This window comes from Strongylocentrotus purpuratus, unplaced genomic scaffold (assembly GCF_000002235.5).
Source record: "Strongylocentrotus purpuratus isolate Spur 01 unplaced genomic scaffold, Spur_5.0 spur5_scaffold_4, whole genome shotgun sequence".
In the NCBI taxonomy this organism is placed as follows: Eukaryota; Metazoa; Echinodermata; class Echinoidea; order Camarodonta; family Strongylocentrotidae; genus Strongylocentrotus; species Strongylocentrotus purpuratus.
In genome coordinates, this window is record NW_022145610.1 from 8,292,855 (window position 1) to 8,309,172 (window position 16,318).

The 16,318-nt window shown below is 38.2% G+C and overlaps 1 protein-coding gene across 1 annotated transcript in view; it reads left to right on the plus strand.

The window, feature by feature from the left end:
• LOC592853 (neurogenic locus notch homolog protein 1) overlaps nt 1–16,318 on the plus strand; it is a 67,562-nt gene that overhangs the window by 24,539 nt on the left and 26,705 nt on the right. The window contains exon 3 of the mRNA XM_792358.5: nt 15,792–16,069. Within this exon, the coding sequence (XP_797451.4) occupies nt 15,792–16,069 (278 nt within the window). The remainder of the gene's footprint in view (nt 1–15,791; nt 16,070–16,318) is intronic.

Genomic DNA, 16,318 nt, shown 5'->3' on the forward strand with positions numbered 1-16,318 from the left:
TGTCACATTCAAAATGCTCCTTTTTCGGCTTTACAGTATGCCCATATCTAAAGACGTTTGAAAAAGGCTTTGCGTTTATCACCTTAAAAATTTGCCTGAAAGACGTTTGAGAAACCTGATTCTAGGCAAAAAATTGGTCAATAAACGCACCCTAAGACCAATCTAAATCCTTCTGAACCGCACCAGCATGATCATGTGAATCAACCCTGTTCCTTGTTGATTCAAATCCACTGATTGAGACTCAAATTCTAAGGAGAGGGATTAGTTGAATAAATTCTGTGTTCCTGGATAAAGGAAGGGTGCTAAGCCCACTCTCCAGAGACTGGCACATCTGCAAGCCTGTTGCAAGTGGTGGGAGGATGTCGTGCAGAGAGGGAAACCATAGAAATGTCCCATTTTTTAGTTGTCTAATACTATAGCAAGGTACACGGCAAACGTTGTAGAAGTCTTTAAGGGATTGGGTACCTTTGCCTCAGATTCTTAACAAAATCCTGGATTTAGCCCATGCAGCTGCAATCATAATTATGAAAATTTAGGTCAGTCAGGAATCCCATGACTTTCACAAGCCGATCGCCTGTCTGATTATCAAGATATTTATGATTGGAATTAGAAATGTCAAAAACCATTTTCCAAACGTTTTTTATAACATTTATACTGTCTCTGGGGGGAAAATGAGTTGGTAAAACCAGTCACTTAAAGATTTTTACTTTTTGAGGCACTTCATGATCATTTTGAAGTGCATTATTTTGTTCACGGCTCCAATATCACACCATATCACAGACACTGTTACCACATAGGGCCATGCATCTCAGATTTGTGAAACTATAAACATTGTTATTAAACAATGCCTTTAAGACTCTACCTATCTGATGTTGCAATGTTTTACTCAAGGGGCTGGCATTTCAGAGTCTTCTTTGTTTTGCCTCAGTGACGGAGCAGATAGATGCATTTTAATCTTCAATAGGGTTTACTTCACATCTTCACTTTATTGGCATGGGGGAGGGGGAATTATTTTGAGTGTAAATATGGATTATGACTCTGAAACTTTACATTTAAGATGATTTCATGAGCCAGGTATTTCCCTACAGCTACAGTTTTACTTTCATTATTATCAATCATGTTTCTCTTCAGAAACCATTCTCTTTAAGTTTTGAAAATGTTATCACACTCCTTTCCATTTCACTTGGAGTTCAACTTCAAGTAAACTACAGTAAATTACAATAGGATCAGTTTCCTTACACATCCCCCCCCCCCCAATTCCTATTCTGTGTTTGTCAAATTTATCCCTTTTTTTTCAAGTCTTTCATACTTTTTTGGCAACATCAAAATACCCAAGCGTTCATGTACGTGCACAGACACTACACTCTGCTAATATCTAGTTCAATCCTACGATAAGCTATGATGGGAACGTAATGTACTAAATAGTGTCAATTCTATTTCATGGTAAACAATGTGCTCTATCCATTGGCCTTTTCCTTGTCCGCATGGATGATTCATTTGTTGCAACTTTTCTTTCTTTTTTGTTGACTGCTCGAAAAAGTATTTGTGCCCGGAGCTGAAGGCGGGAAATGTTCTGTTCCACCTGTGCTGAGAAAAGGATGAACATAGCTGGATATTCTCCCCCTCATTTTCATTAAGCACATTAAAAATCATTGAGTGAGATGGAATGATTGTTATTGTCTATCTACTATTCTTCGCAGGGTAGTATGGGAAGCTGGGAGAGTAAACAATGTTTTTCTCATGAGGAATATTGCGTGATATGCTTTAAATCTAAGATTTAAATAAATGAGTCTCCTTTGTGGAAAAAATCAACTGCAAACATGAAATCCATGTTTACACCTTGGTTTACATCTTCTTATGAGAGGATGTTTCAAGCAAATATTTCCCTGGGAAATTAAAATCAAAGTAGTGCAAAGCTGATTGATTGACCTATACATGTAGGAGATTCCAGCTAAAACTGCCCAGCTACAATACTAACCCGTAGAGCTAGAACTTCTTGTCAATGAAAGTTCCTACATGTAAAGAAAATTGTTGATTGGCAATGTCACTTTACTAAGTAGGATGTCAGTTAAATATAAACAAGTGCTTACAAAAGTCAAGCAAAAGCCCAGCTTGACAGAAATTGGGTGGATTTGTAAGAAAAGGGTGAAATTTGCAGAATTGTTTGCAGAATAATCGTCTAAAACATTGCAATGCTTGGCTTTTGGGACAGAATTCAATACAAGATGGAAAAGAATTTGAGACCTACATTTAAATCTAAAACTGGCACCATGTGCCAATAACGTAATTTTATATTTGACATTCCAAAGTCGCAATCTAGACCAAAGTCCCTAATCACTGATATTTGACTTGCTCTTGAAAGTTTGGTTTTGTTTTCGTAAGATCTCGCCAGCTTCCTTTGGCTCTAACTCTCGTCTTTAATCGTTCCTTACATTTACCAAGTCACATGATCTGACCGAGTCTGGGCTAGCTGAAATCATTCCCAATTGCTCTTTGAGTTTTGAATCAGTTGAAGTGTTTGTTCAAGTTTTGAATAAGCACCTCGTGGCTGTCTGGTGTTGTTCGTTGTGATTGAGGTTTAAATTCACCTGAGGATCCGAGCGATTGGATTCTGATCGTGACCTGGCGCTCTATTGTGAGCTGCTGACCTGCCTCTCAACTAAACCGCTTTGAGATTACATTGTTCTGCAAGTTAACCAACTGCTCCCCTTGCACCTGTTCATGAACAATACAAATTCACCTGTACTGCCATCATTGGGTGCCTACCGTGGCCCACCAGTGCACCCCTTTACCTATAAAGCTACCCCCATAACGGCCTTGTTCCCCAAGCACGTGCCTTTTCTTACACAAGATTCAAATATGCAAGGGCATTCTTACAAGGCATTTATTCAAAGGACAAAGAGATCAATAAGGAGGATGACTACATGAAGCAGCCAAGATAAAGCATGCGTCTTACAACAAATGGGTTCCCCTAAGATCCTGCTATAATTAGTTATGTGTACTTTACTTAAGCCGCAAGTCTTGCAGTGCATTACTTGATAGTCATCCCTGCGGTTCACAATTCAACATATTCTGGTCTCTGTCATCACCCGAGCCCAAATGTTGTATTGTAGGGAACATGGATGTGTTGGGAGTGGAAACCATGTGCTCGGGATGGGGTTCGAATATAAATGGCCAGTTTAACCCAGCCCATTCATGTATCCTTCTTACAGTAATGTACTGGTTAGGTGGAAGGACAAAAGTCTTTGTCCTCAACTTTCTGTGGTCCTTGGTATTGATCCTGCAGTGGCAAATCAATACAAGGATTGTGTAATGGGAGGATAAGGTAGTTTACAGTGATCAATGAAGGGAGAGGGAAGAAAGAGGGTAGAACAAAAGAATGGGGGACAGAGCCCTTTCTCCGCTTGTTCTGCATTTAGGCATGAGGTGCGACTTGGAGGCTGGATGTAAACAAATACAAAATGGCGGGAAGACATGACATTAGAGTGCTCACCTAATGAAGTTCATGTGGGGTTAATTATCGAGTTGTTAAGCTAGGAATTATGTGGCTTATGAGCTTAAAATGTCTTGATCTAGCTAATGTAACTCATTTAATGATCTTTTTACTTTGTTAAAGACTTAATGCAGCCAATTCATTGAATTATCTTTTGACTTTGTTTGAGATAAAAAGGCAATTGTGGATTTTTGTAGGTCTTGAGGTCTACACAAACAACTCAATATTCAAGGGCTATTAATAAGTGCTTACTCTACAGCTGAGTAATTGTTTTTATCAGGTTCTACGTGTAGTAATGAATCAGATTAGAAATGAAGGCTATGAAAAGAACGATGCTTCAAAGATGGACTTTAAGTAGGCCTACAAGTGTCAGACTTTGCCAAAGATACCCATACAACAACTTACAATTCATCAATCTGTGCATCAGTTTTATTGATACTGGTGACTAAGTATTGTTATGTGTTCATTAATCTTAAAACCTATTCTAATTGACAGTTGGATTAAGCCATATAAAATATAGATAACAGATGGATAAGGATATCCTTATCTGAGCATCTGATCTATCTACACTTATAGATTATCCATTTCAGTTTGTTCTGTTGCAAATCCTCTCTTATTCCTCCTATTCAAAAAGAGACACACACTGAAATATGACATTGTCGGAGAAGTATTGAAAAGTCTTATTGTATCAAAAAGGGGTTTTAGTCGAACAGAATGGTGCACCAATTCATCCGAGGGGGGTGTTTCACAAAGACTAAGATCGACTTAAAGTTGGACTTAATTATGGCAGGCCATTCATGCCACTGGTTGCTCTCACTATTGGTCTCTCAATTATGATCTTCAGATAATATTTTTTCCTTTAATAATGAACTATCAAAAAAGGTAAATTCTGTAGATTTGTGACCACGATTTGTACGTATCTTGAGAGACCAATGCCAGGAAACGGTGAGAGCAAATGATGGCATCAATGGCCTGTCATATTTAAGTCCAACTTAAGTCGATCTTAGTCTTTGTGAAACGCCCCCTGATTTCTCCTTGTCACAAGCACGACAGCATTTCCCACGCTTGGTGCTCTCTCCCTCAGGGACGGACTGGCGTATAATATGAGCAATGCCTGCAAGAAGAATAGTCTGCTTTTCAAAAGGGAAGGGTGCATGGAGAGGAATTTGGGGGAGGCAGGGGTTGACTGTGGTGGAGGTATGGAGCAATGAATACTCTTGCACAGTTGCGATATTGTGAATGAAAATACAACTGCAAGGGAGCCAGCCCTACTAGTGGTTTGTAGTCTTGAAAAAAGAAGATAGTTATGAGCAAAAAGTTAATAAATCTTTGCAATTTTACTCCTTATGAGTTGTTTGTTTAAGAAAGAAAATATTACTTATCTTACAAGAGATGTGCTCAAGTTATCTTTATTGTGCTTAGTAATTACAGAAATGCAATGAATTGAAAATTATTTAAATCTTGCTATAAAGGTGCTTACATTTAAGACTACAGGTATGTGATGCTGGTGCTGTCTCGCAGGGTATGGGGTCTGCTTTCATTTTTCTAGAAGCTCAAGTTGGATTAAATATACAGGAATTGGGAAGAAACGAGGCATGGATGAGTATTACTTCACCAATTTGAAGATAGGGTATGCATGTTTCAGGGTATGGACTATGACACTGAATACTGCCCAACTCTGTGAGTCTGCGTGGAGGATTGTTGGCAATTTTCTTCACTTATTATTTAGAATTATGAATTCCATTAGTCTGTAAATTCATAGAAACATACAAGAGATATCAGATTCAAGATGCACAAGATATCCCCCCCCCCTCTCTCTCTCTCTCTCCTTTCTGGATTCCATTCTAACATTCTCTGTAAATTTCCCTGGCGTCTTCCGTCTTCATTTATTTCCATTTAATGATTTTTTTTAAAAAATTGTTTGCTTTAGTTATTTTTCAAAAGGCCTCAAGATAGGTTACTTGACTTTGCAATTATGGGATCAACATGAAACAAAATGAGATGGGAGTGCTGGAGCAAGTGATAAGTTACTCCTTTGCTTATAATAATTCAGATCTTCCATTGATTAAAAAGTGTCATCATCGGAGCATGATGAATATATATTAGCAAACAGAAGTCTTGTATTTTTTAGCTAAATGCACAGGAAATTGCCGTTCCATACAGGTCATCGGGAAAGTTACTGTAGAGAGCCCACGGTTCATGGCGTTTGCAATCAGTTTCCAAATTTTATGAGAAAAAATTGGCTTATTGTGGAGCGGGTATTGTGCGTTAGCAGCCATCTGTGACGGGGCGATTTATGCCGCAATCATGCAGAAATTGTTGCCAAGATTGAATAGCGAATGGATTGTACTTTTGTGTTATTTATCCCCACCACAAAATGGCGACATTGGCAGTGACGGCCATGAGAAAAGACTAGAGAAAGAGGTAGCCGAGGCCGGTTGGTTGTACACTAACATATTACGCATATTGATGGGCTTGTATTTGTATCTGTAGGCCCACTTGTAGATTTATATATTTATGTTGTTTTATTTAGGGGGAAGGGGGTAGTTTACTTTCGGGTTTTTTCAGCAGCTAGAGTGTGCCTGATGATAGAAGCTGGTCTAAGTTGTGTTCATTACTCATACTTCATGTTTGTTTGCATATCGTGAAATAGAATATTAAGAAATTTTCATTGGTTTCCTCAATATATCCTTGTATAACTAATGAGGTTAATCGGTCATAAATTATATCTGACATTTTCTTCATAGTATGGATATAATGAATGTGTCCATTATAAAATAGACTGCCGTGTTCTATTAAAAGCTACAGAGTCACTATTCAAGTGAGGTATTCCATTATGGAGAATTTGATTAAATGTGTCTTGAAAAGTGCTGTCAAGATGATAAATACTCTTACTGAGAATAAATTATAATAAAGAGGATTTAAGAGATAAATGTCTTCTTGTATTAAGGCTCCGTTTCTAACAAAGGATAGGATTTGTTCTTCAAAACCCATCACATAGTTTGTTGTGCACGGGGGGTCTTCGATGTATCTAGGTAGATCGAGTTCAAATTTGGTTTTTCGCCAATAACGGCATGTTTTCTTCATTACAAGGGCTCTCTGTGGCTGCTGATGAGGGCAGCAGACGCGACCTGTACGCGGTATGAAGGTGGCTAGTGTCTCTGATCGTGAGCGACTTGCCGATCGTCGTCAAGAGATGCTCTACTTAGCCATCTGTAACCATCACCTCTTGCCCCCCTGCCAACTCTCATATCATGCTTTAACCACAGAAGACTGCCCCGGACCCATGAAAGATATCATCCACGCATCTTAACCCTCCCATTCTTATAAATACCTGGAACGAATAGATGGATCTGTTATTAAAATCATAAACAAGTTGGGTTAGGGTTAATGAGAGTTGTTTACCAATTTTACATTGATATAAGGTCTTTATTTATTAAACAACCTTAGTACTTTTATTCAAAGAATTAGTAGTGGCTCTGTTTCTTCAATCATAAGTTAAATTGGTGTTAAATAGAGATGTGCCAGTTGTTAAATTGATGCTAGGATTGTATTTGTAAACAACTTTATTCAAGGCAACAATATGTTGATCTGTTACTGTAATCATAAACAACCTAGATTAGGGGGCATGGGTTGATTAGAATCATTCACCATTTGGTATATAGATTCAAGGTTCGTTTTTGTAAACAACAACTTCAGAAGTAATATTCATGGAATGATCGAGTTAAAAAGCCCCTCTTTTCAATTTTCTTCCTGTTTGTATTAATGTGAACATAAGGTATTATTAAGATGCATCGGAATTCATAAAATTAATTGCAACCAAGTGCACTTTACATGTAAGAAGAACACAATGGGAAAATACATCAAAGAAAAGCGATACATTCTAAAAAGTTGTTGTGATGTGTCAGCTTTTGAAATTGGCATAACACATTTTTCATACATGGCTGATTCTTTTTCATTTCCCTAGTAGTTGAAATAGATTTTGAACTCCTGTTGGAAAGAGAAAAAAAACGTTCATGACCCGATGTTCACCTTTCTCCTGCTCTACCCCCAACCCCGCTCTTGTGCTCACCCTTTTTCTGTATTCGTAGGTTATACAATCTTCTCTTTTTTTCCCAGCAAATGCATCTCTTTTTGCCCTTTTGGTGCTTCTCTATTTCTTCAACTTGGTATATTTGTTATCTTTTTCTTTAATCCTCATTTCGTATGGAGTTTCCTTCACTCCCCCCCCCCCCCATGGCTTATCTTCTTACCCTCATTACAGTTTTTTGCCCCCCTCCTCCCCCACCAACCCCTCTCTCTCCCCCTCCCCCCCCCCCCTCTCCCTCTCTCTCTCTCTCTCTCTCTCTCTCTCTCTCTCTCTCTCTCTCTCTTTCTCCCTCTCTATCTTTCTCTTTTAATTTCCCTTGCCCTCTCACCTAACCATGAACTTGTTTCTCTATCATCTTTAATTCAGCGCTAATTGAGTCTTGATAGCTCGCGATCAGTTCCTCTAAAGGTAAATTGACCCTCGGCGGGTCAGGCTGGAGGCATGACCTCAGCCTTTCGAATCGACACCTTACCTTTTAGAATTCAAATACTGCAACCTGTTCTGCTCTCCTCAAAAAAAAAGAAGAAGCGTGTTCACTTGAGCAAGTAGGGCATCGCGTTCAAGCACCCAGTCAAAAAGAACCACTATGGAATCTAGGCTTGGACTTGTAATATAGTTTACATGTTGAAAATCAATTCATAAGATAATGGAAAGCAAGATTTATGGTTAATTACAAATTTACAACAGTGAGGAAGAGAAATTGTTGAAAACCAGAACAAATTATGAAAATGAACGATACTCTCCTTTACAATTACATACAGGGGAAGTGAAGTTTTTCTGACATTTGGAGACATATCGATAAACAAGTACAGTGTAGCTACTTTTGCATCCAAGTCAAAAGTTTGAATGTAGTGTCTTTAAAAGAAAAGGATAAGATGTTATGCAAGGCACAGACATCTATGAAAATTGAGTTCAACCTTTAACACAAATATTGATGAGTGCCAAGTATCAGTGAGCTTATACTGTTATAGCACGATGGATTTGTGCTTGTGGCATCATTTGTACCATCCTTGCTGCAATGGAGTGACTTGCTCTGTAGGCGTCTTGAGCACTCAAGTAAAATATTATTTGAACATGTATCATCCATGTCAAATTTTGCACAGTTAATCATGATGGGCCACAACTCGACCCACCCATCTGAACTCTTTCTGAAACGCGAGCTGCAAAACGGGTCCACCTTACAGAGCTATTCAGACTTTCTTTCCCTTTTCATAGACCAAGTATACCCCGAGGAGAGAGAGAAGTTCGGCAGGGTGAAAAGAAAACATGCAAGCCATAGAAAACTTTCATGGGGGTAGAATAGACAGGTTTCAATGGCGGAGTTCAGTTCTTTTCATAACCTAGAATAGCATAGGGTCAGATTTCTATGCTTGCAGAATGGCTCAGAGTGCTTTTCAAAGTATAGGATTTTTTTTCAGGGGGGGGGGGGGCAGAGGGCTGAACTTTCATTTAATACTTTTACACATTAGCTCTTCAGTCTGTGCTACCTGTATGTAGCCAAGAATGGATGTGAAATTTTATTAATAGTAGCATTTTAGTAAGAATTTGTGAGGCCTGTATCTTATGTGCAATGATTTCCACAAAAAGTATCTACATACATGTATTAGGTGTTTGATTTGTGATGAAGTTAAATACACACATACTGTAGGTCTACAGACCTACATATTTACTTGGAATGACAATTGCATTTGCACGTCTGTTTATAGTAGTTTAGTATCTTATGACTTTTCATGAATATTCTTTTTAATTGCAGTATATTCCATATCCATTGAACAATTGTATTTAGTTTGCAATGTAAAATAGCAGGACATGTCTTTATACCCGTTCCGATGTGTGGTATCAGCTGAGTTGTTCCCCTAATGTTGTTGTAGAGGGGGGAAAGGTCGAGGGGTTCACTTGCACTTTACAATGTGGAGCTATGCGCACCTTTGTTTTATGCCATAGCAGCAGAAAATGTCTCTAACAGACACCAGTTTAATGTGCTAAACAGGATGCTTTAAATGAATTAATTAGAATCATAAATGTTGTTAGTTCGTGTTCATCAACAGGTCCAAATAGATTTTCTCAATTTGATCATATGAGTGATATGTCGACACACGTGTTAGATGTTAAAAAGTGTTGCAGACAAAAAAATGAAAAATTAGGAACACAGTGATCTATTGAGCAGACTGTGTTTGCCCATCCTCTTCCCACCCCCCCCCCCCTCAATTTCCGTACAGAAAAGAAAATTTTCCAACAAAATGAGCAAGCTGTATCAAATAGCCTGTACCCAAAATGAAGCAAAATTTTCCTGAATTCACCGTTTTATTAATCAACAATGTAGGCCTACATGTACACACTCGTGCATGCCATTTGCACTAGGTCCCCCCTACTAAAGTTTTTGAACAAACAGGGGCACACAAAGCCTGGGTAAACATACTCTGCAAATATAGAGTGCCCTAACTATCAAGAAAATAGTGAGAAGAGGAATAGAATGGCGTGGACCCTGAGGGGTCAAAGTAAAACCGTATCAATAGCTGAGATAACGGACAGGAAACAATTCATTTTGAAAGACAAGTGTTTTATAATTCATTATCATTGCTCTCATGACTTTGAGTTTCAGATTTGAAGTGAATTCGCACTTCTGGGTCCATCTCGATGTTTTTGTCATTGGTTTGATAGACATACTCGAGTCCCAAGTATATGTACCAATAACTACACAAATTATGTGATGACCTTCAATATGACTTAAAACAAAATATGACTTGTACATTCACTTCCTACACGTCTCATGACAGATGATCCTGGCATAAATTGTTGCTTTGCCAGATCAGAGAAATGTCTTTGGCTATATTTTTTCTCAAAGTGATGTTAGTATTACATACTGGTGCAGTCTTTCATGTCCTGTTTCAGTATGACATGGATGTCCTTTTTGGGTAGAGTGAAGCAAATCTGGATATCAGGGAATGTCTTCCAAGAAGTGTTTACAAATCCTGCATCGGGACTAGGAATCGCACTCGGAAATGGAGGATTAGATGATTCTTCAGATCCTGTGGTCAAAATCATGTATAAAGTTTGCAAATGAATTATACTGACGAATCTGATGTGGAAGATTAGATGATTCTTCAGATCCTGTGGTCAAAATCATGTAATCTTGTAAATAAATTATACTGATGTAATCCTTGATTTCCCCCACATACTACTGTTCGATTGCAGTGTTTGAAAAGACCAATTTAATAATTTGTCCCTATTTTCACGAAGTGACGGTAGTGAGAAAATCATCATGCAAATTGTATGCGATTTTCCTCATTACCGTCACTTCGTGAAAATAGGGACGAATTGTGTTATAACTGGTCTGTCATCGCCATATACATATAGATCACAATTAATTTAAGAGTTCTCCTATTGTAATCCCTCTAATGTATTTGCATCAGCATGCAGTAATGAAAAGTCTATTCCTCCATCATAAGCTGGAAATGGTGAGGCATAAATGTGTTAATCATGTCTATTAGTTGGACCATATCTCAAGTTTGGGAACCAAGACTAGACCCTCTCGCGATGACCTCTTTCAAATTGGAGAGGGACCTCAGAGGTCCAGAACCTGACCCCATACCATCAAGTAAAAGGTGCATTTTCGATGCCCTCTGTCGTGAACTAAAGCATCCACAATCTGTCCATCTCTACTGCACCCACTCCCATAGTGCCTACCATATCTCATTCAGGCCACTAGTTGCCACATCGACCAGTCTGGCCATATGATACTATTTTACTTGTAATAGTTTTTGCTATATACTTGTTTACTGAGTGAGTGTGATATGCGCTGATGCTCCCTCGAGGTGGAAAAGTAGGTTGGCTAAACTTGACGAAAAAGAGTTTATCTGCTCTTTGTCTCTACCATTTTTAGAGCAATTCTAAGACAGGCCTGTATGCATGTATCTTGGTTTGCTTCTCAGGAGCTGCACATTTGTATTTCAGAGTCCATTTGTGACTTGTACATCTAACAGTTGTAGTGTATGCCCATATATATGAAAGCAATGAATAAAAAAATAAAAAAAGAACATTGATAACAGCTAGTAGTGACATGTAATTATTAGCACAATTTATTTGAACATTTAGGACTATAACTTTGATTGCTTTAAATTTATGAAGACTTATTGCATACTGTTGACATATGTTGAAAAATATATATATGACTGATTGTTTGAGCATATTAAAAAAAATAAATATAAATAAATATTGAGAATTTATGTTACACTGACAACATGTATAGGCAGAGTTAAAGGTTTACATTTTCAAAATCTTGTTAAAGCTATACAAATGTAGTATAATATCAAATATCATTTATAGTTATCATTACAACTATATCATAGAAACCAGTAAAACACTCCCTACACACTTCATAATAGTAAATGCAAATGAAAACACATGTTCTGAAAATATCCACTTTTTCTACCAGATCCCAGCATTACCGGAACTACTTCCACACAAGTTCCATCTCTTCCCTACTCCCCTACACTCCGATGGGTTAGCCCCTGTATAAACAAGCTCATTATTTATGCACACCTGTCTGGCGCACGACCAGCTGTACTCCCATTGGTCACTTGTGTCTACTCTCATGCATTATGCATGAGCGAGTACTGTAAACTTCTATGGCACTGTTGACCTTTCTTCTGAAGCAATAATGCTTCTCTTTTCTTGGTTGTGTTCCTCTTCTGTTCCCCTCTCTCTCCTCTTGTGGTGTGTCTTGCGTATTGGAATGCCAGTGGCTGCCTCCAACACAGTGGCACCTGCAGCCATCTGCTGAACAGAACTTACTTAGGAAGTGGTCTAGAGGTCGAAGGTCGGCGGCAGTTTAAACATAAACATAGGCTCTGTGCCTGATTTCTCTTTGCACTGTGCACCCCTAGTAATGCATGTAGTGTTTGTTCTTGAACTTTACAATGATTTAGTGCAGGGATGGATAAGCACAAATTGGTGTGTGCACATAGGCTTGGCAAGTTTGATGTGCAAACGCAAAGAAAGAACAGGTTCTTGTGCAGAAAGATGGTGGTGACGAAAACTTCTTATTGAAGAAAAGGATGAATGATGAAATATGAGATGTTTTATTCTTAGATTCTGAATAGAAAATCGATTCGATGTAATTGTAGAGATCAAGATGAACCAATAATAATAATAATAATAATAATAGTGGGTTCTTGTATAGCGCTCATGTCAGTCAGATTTGACCCTCCTGGCGCTCCCGATTATTACCCTGGCTTTAGCACGGCGCTCTAGCATTTCAAGGAAGTTCGTTTCTCAAATACAAAGAATGTGATCATCAACTGTAAACAAGGCCTATGATATCAGATGATAATCAGGTTTACTGGTCTAAATGTCTAAAACACAAACAGTTTTGTAGAATATGAAGATTAACAGCAAGACAATAAGTTGAACATGTATTTTTATAACAGACAAAATGTGCCCACATTAAATGTTTGACACAGCAGTCACTCATGATGATTTTAAAGTTTTGATCTTGAAGGAAAACAAGTAATAGGTCCTATGGGTATCTATCATAGGAGGTCTCCTCTGTTTCTGCTCAAGAAAGAAATCAATATTACCAATTTAAAGTTAGGATTACATATACATGTTGAACTTAGAGAGGATGAATTGAAAAGCGTATTGATCTACAACTACACTGCATGCACTACACTACAACGACTGCATGCGGTCCTGAACTACCAATATTTAATAGAATGCGTAGAACTAGAAGTGTATGGAGTTTAGCTTGTCGTCATCGACTTGGCTCTCAAAAGGGGACTCAATTCTCTCTCTCTCTCTCTCTCTCTCTCTCTCTCTCGCTGTTGTGGAGCCTTTGTTGGTTCAGCGCATGCATGACAATAGCGTAGGAGCTGGTAGGCTATTGTTCAGCCATGGAGGCTTTTATTTTCTTTTATGGTCCTCTCAAAAAACGATTTCTTCACCATCTCCACCTCTTTCTGCCAATCTTTTCTTTTTTGATGTGGTTAACTTGCTTTTATTTAATTTCTCCTTTAAAGCGGGGCTGCACTACTTGTAGCTACTTGCGCCCTCTATATAGCAAACGATGCCTAAAAGCGGTACCTGTTGGTCCTCCAAGATCCCCTTTTTCTTATGTTCATTGAGCTGATTTGATGAGATAACCACCTGTCAGTGACCATGCAGGGAGGTCTAGTCCCTCCTGGCCAAACTAGTGCAGACAGGTTTTTAAAATAACCCCATATTCTTGAAACATCATCATCACCACAATTGCACATGCCTGCTGCTTGCACATAGGCTTACATGTAATCGGGAGCGTCAGGAGTGTTAAGTATGACAGACATGATCGCTCGATAAGAACCCAATATTATTAGTAGTATTATGCACATTGTGCATTCGTTTTTTCTTTTCATATAGTTTGGATCCATTTTTCTTTAATTTCTGCATTGATTTTTATTCAATATACAGATTATGACTTTAAATACTACATAACAAGATACAACTTCAATTTATCCTCGACATTGAAGGATTCTTTCTGCCGCTCCTTGCACATTAAAAGCGCAGGAACCCTTTTGCATCCGTACTTCCTCTTTCCCTTTATCAGGAGTTGATACGCTGCCATGAAAAGACTTTCTGCAGCCCCATGGTCATGCATGGGTATGGATGACTTTATGTTGTTGTATAGTTTGAGGACACGACTTATTCTTCTGTGCCATCAAGAACTGCCGTTTCCCACGCCGACATCAGAAACCACGTTCTGTGTTATCTTGAGAAACATTGTTCTTCTTTTAAAAGGGAATAATTGGGGTGGAACGTGTTGTTAAGAAAGAAAATTGATTTGGGTCTTTTTCAGAGTGAAAAGAGTGTCTGGAAAGTAGCGATATATTAGCTGATATGGATCTCAGTGTTTGATAACTGCCACTGATAACTTACAAACACTTTTGTTGCAAATCTTGTTTCAAATAGTGTGTCACTAACTAGAGAATAATTGATTTATTTGATCAGACGCTTCTCCTGTTCTCTTTATGGGTATACCTGCGTGAATAATGATTTATTTAGAATAGGAAAATATTGTCTTTGTTGTTAAATTTAGCTTGTAACTGTAGATCCTGAGTTGCATCACTTTCAATGTCCTTTTACCAACTTCTATAGCTTCTGCTTGTATTTTCTCTCAATACCATGGTTTCCCCGAAATGCAATGTATTAAAAGAAGACTCTTTGTCATTTTAATTTTTTCTATCTACTTGTTCTCATCTTTTAATGGAATGGGATTCCCTCCTAAGATTAACAAATATTTGAGAATCTTCAAAAATTGAGAAAGTGAAACTACATGTATGACTATTACCAATTCAAGAGAAAAGGGGGAGGGCCAAAGAGATCGATCACATGTTACTAATAATACAAGATCATTTAAAAATCTCTTTTGCTCCTATCAAATTTGTTGACAAGGCCCTACGATCCCTGGAACCAAACGAACATGTTTCCGTTTTACAATTATGACTGAAATCAAGTAATGCCAGAGGCAGAGAACTTGTTTGTGTGCTGCTGCCCTAATACTTCATGGTGTGCCAAATTAGTTGCACCTTTACTTCACAAATATAATTGAAGATTTGTGTCTACCTTGCCCCATAATTACTTGCAAAAGATGTGAGGGGGTAGATGGTGCCCCACTGGGGCATCGGGGGTCATTGACTTTCATATTTGTTTCCTTTCCTTAATGCAAACAGTAAATTATATCTGTTTTCTTTTAAATATTTGGATTGTAGTAAGAGTACATAGAATATATGTCACCAGTTTACATATTTAGAAACAGAATGTTACACCTCATTGTGTTATTGAATGGGAAATGTCATTCAACATTATCAGTGAATCAGTATTTCAGTAACAATCTCATCAGTGATATAGTTATAATTTGAACAAATTAGCTGTAGCACAATATTCATTTGTAACAAAAAATTCATGAAAGTACCACTAATTTGTGATTTCTTATACATTATATATTCTAAAATCAATATTTTAGGGATTTGAATCGATTTACCCTCTTCAATATATCACTATAACAAAATTATTTAAAGGCAATATGCTTTTGGAGTTTTACCAACATTGCAAGTTTCTTGTAACAACAAATTCATGTGCTCTGAGATTTACATGTAGTATAGAATTTTCCTCTGTGATTTTCATTTGTACTAATTTCTCAATTCTCTTCTACCTTTCTTTTCTTCCTCTCTACAGGTGCGACACATTACATGCAGGGAGCCACTGTGAGTACAACAACCCATGTTATTATGACGGCCTGTGCCAAAACGATGGGGAATGTGAGGTACAGTTCAACGACGACGGGAGCCAGCCTTCGTTCTCCTGCAATTGTCTGCTCGGGTACGAAGAAAGTCTCTGCGAACGGGAGGTGGACAGCGTGTGCAAGATGGAGCAGCCATGCCAGAGCGGTGGCACATGCCGGCTCACAACCTCCCTCTGGAACTATGAATGCTTCTGCACTCCAGCAAAAACAGGTACAGACATGGAAGAACATCTCCTATTTCAAGTAAACACAATTAAACCTGCAAACAAGACCACTCAATGACAACAAGACGAGTGGTCACATAGAAGCTTGTGGTCTTTATGTACAGGTTTCAGTGAGAAATGAGTTCAAGGGCAACAAAAAAATGTGTGGTTTTTATAAAGACAAGTGGTTGCAAAAGCAGGTTTGACTGTAACATAAAATCTGTTTGTAAAGCCTGCAGAAGGGATACATGATAATT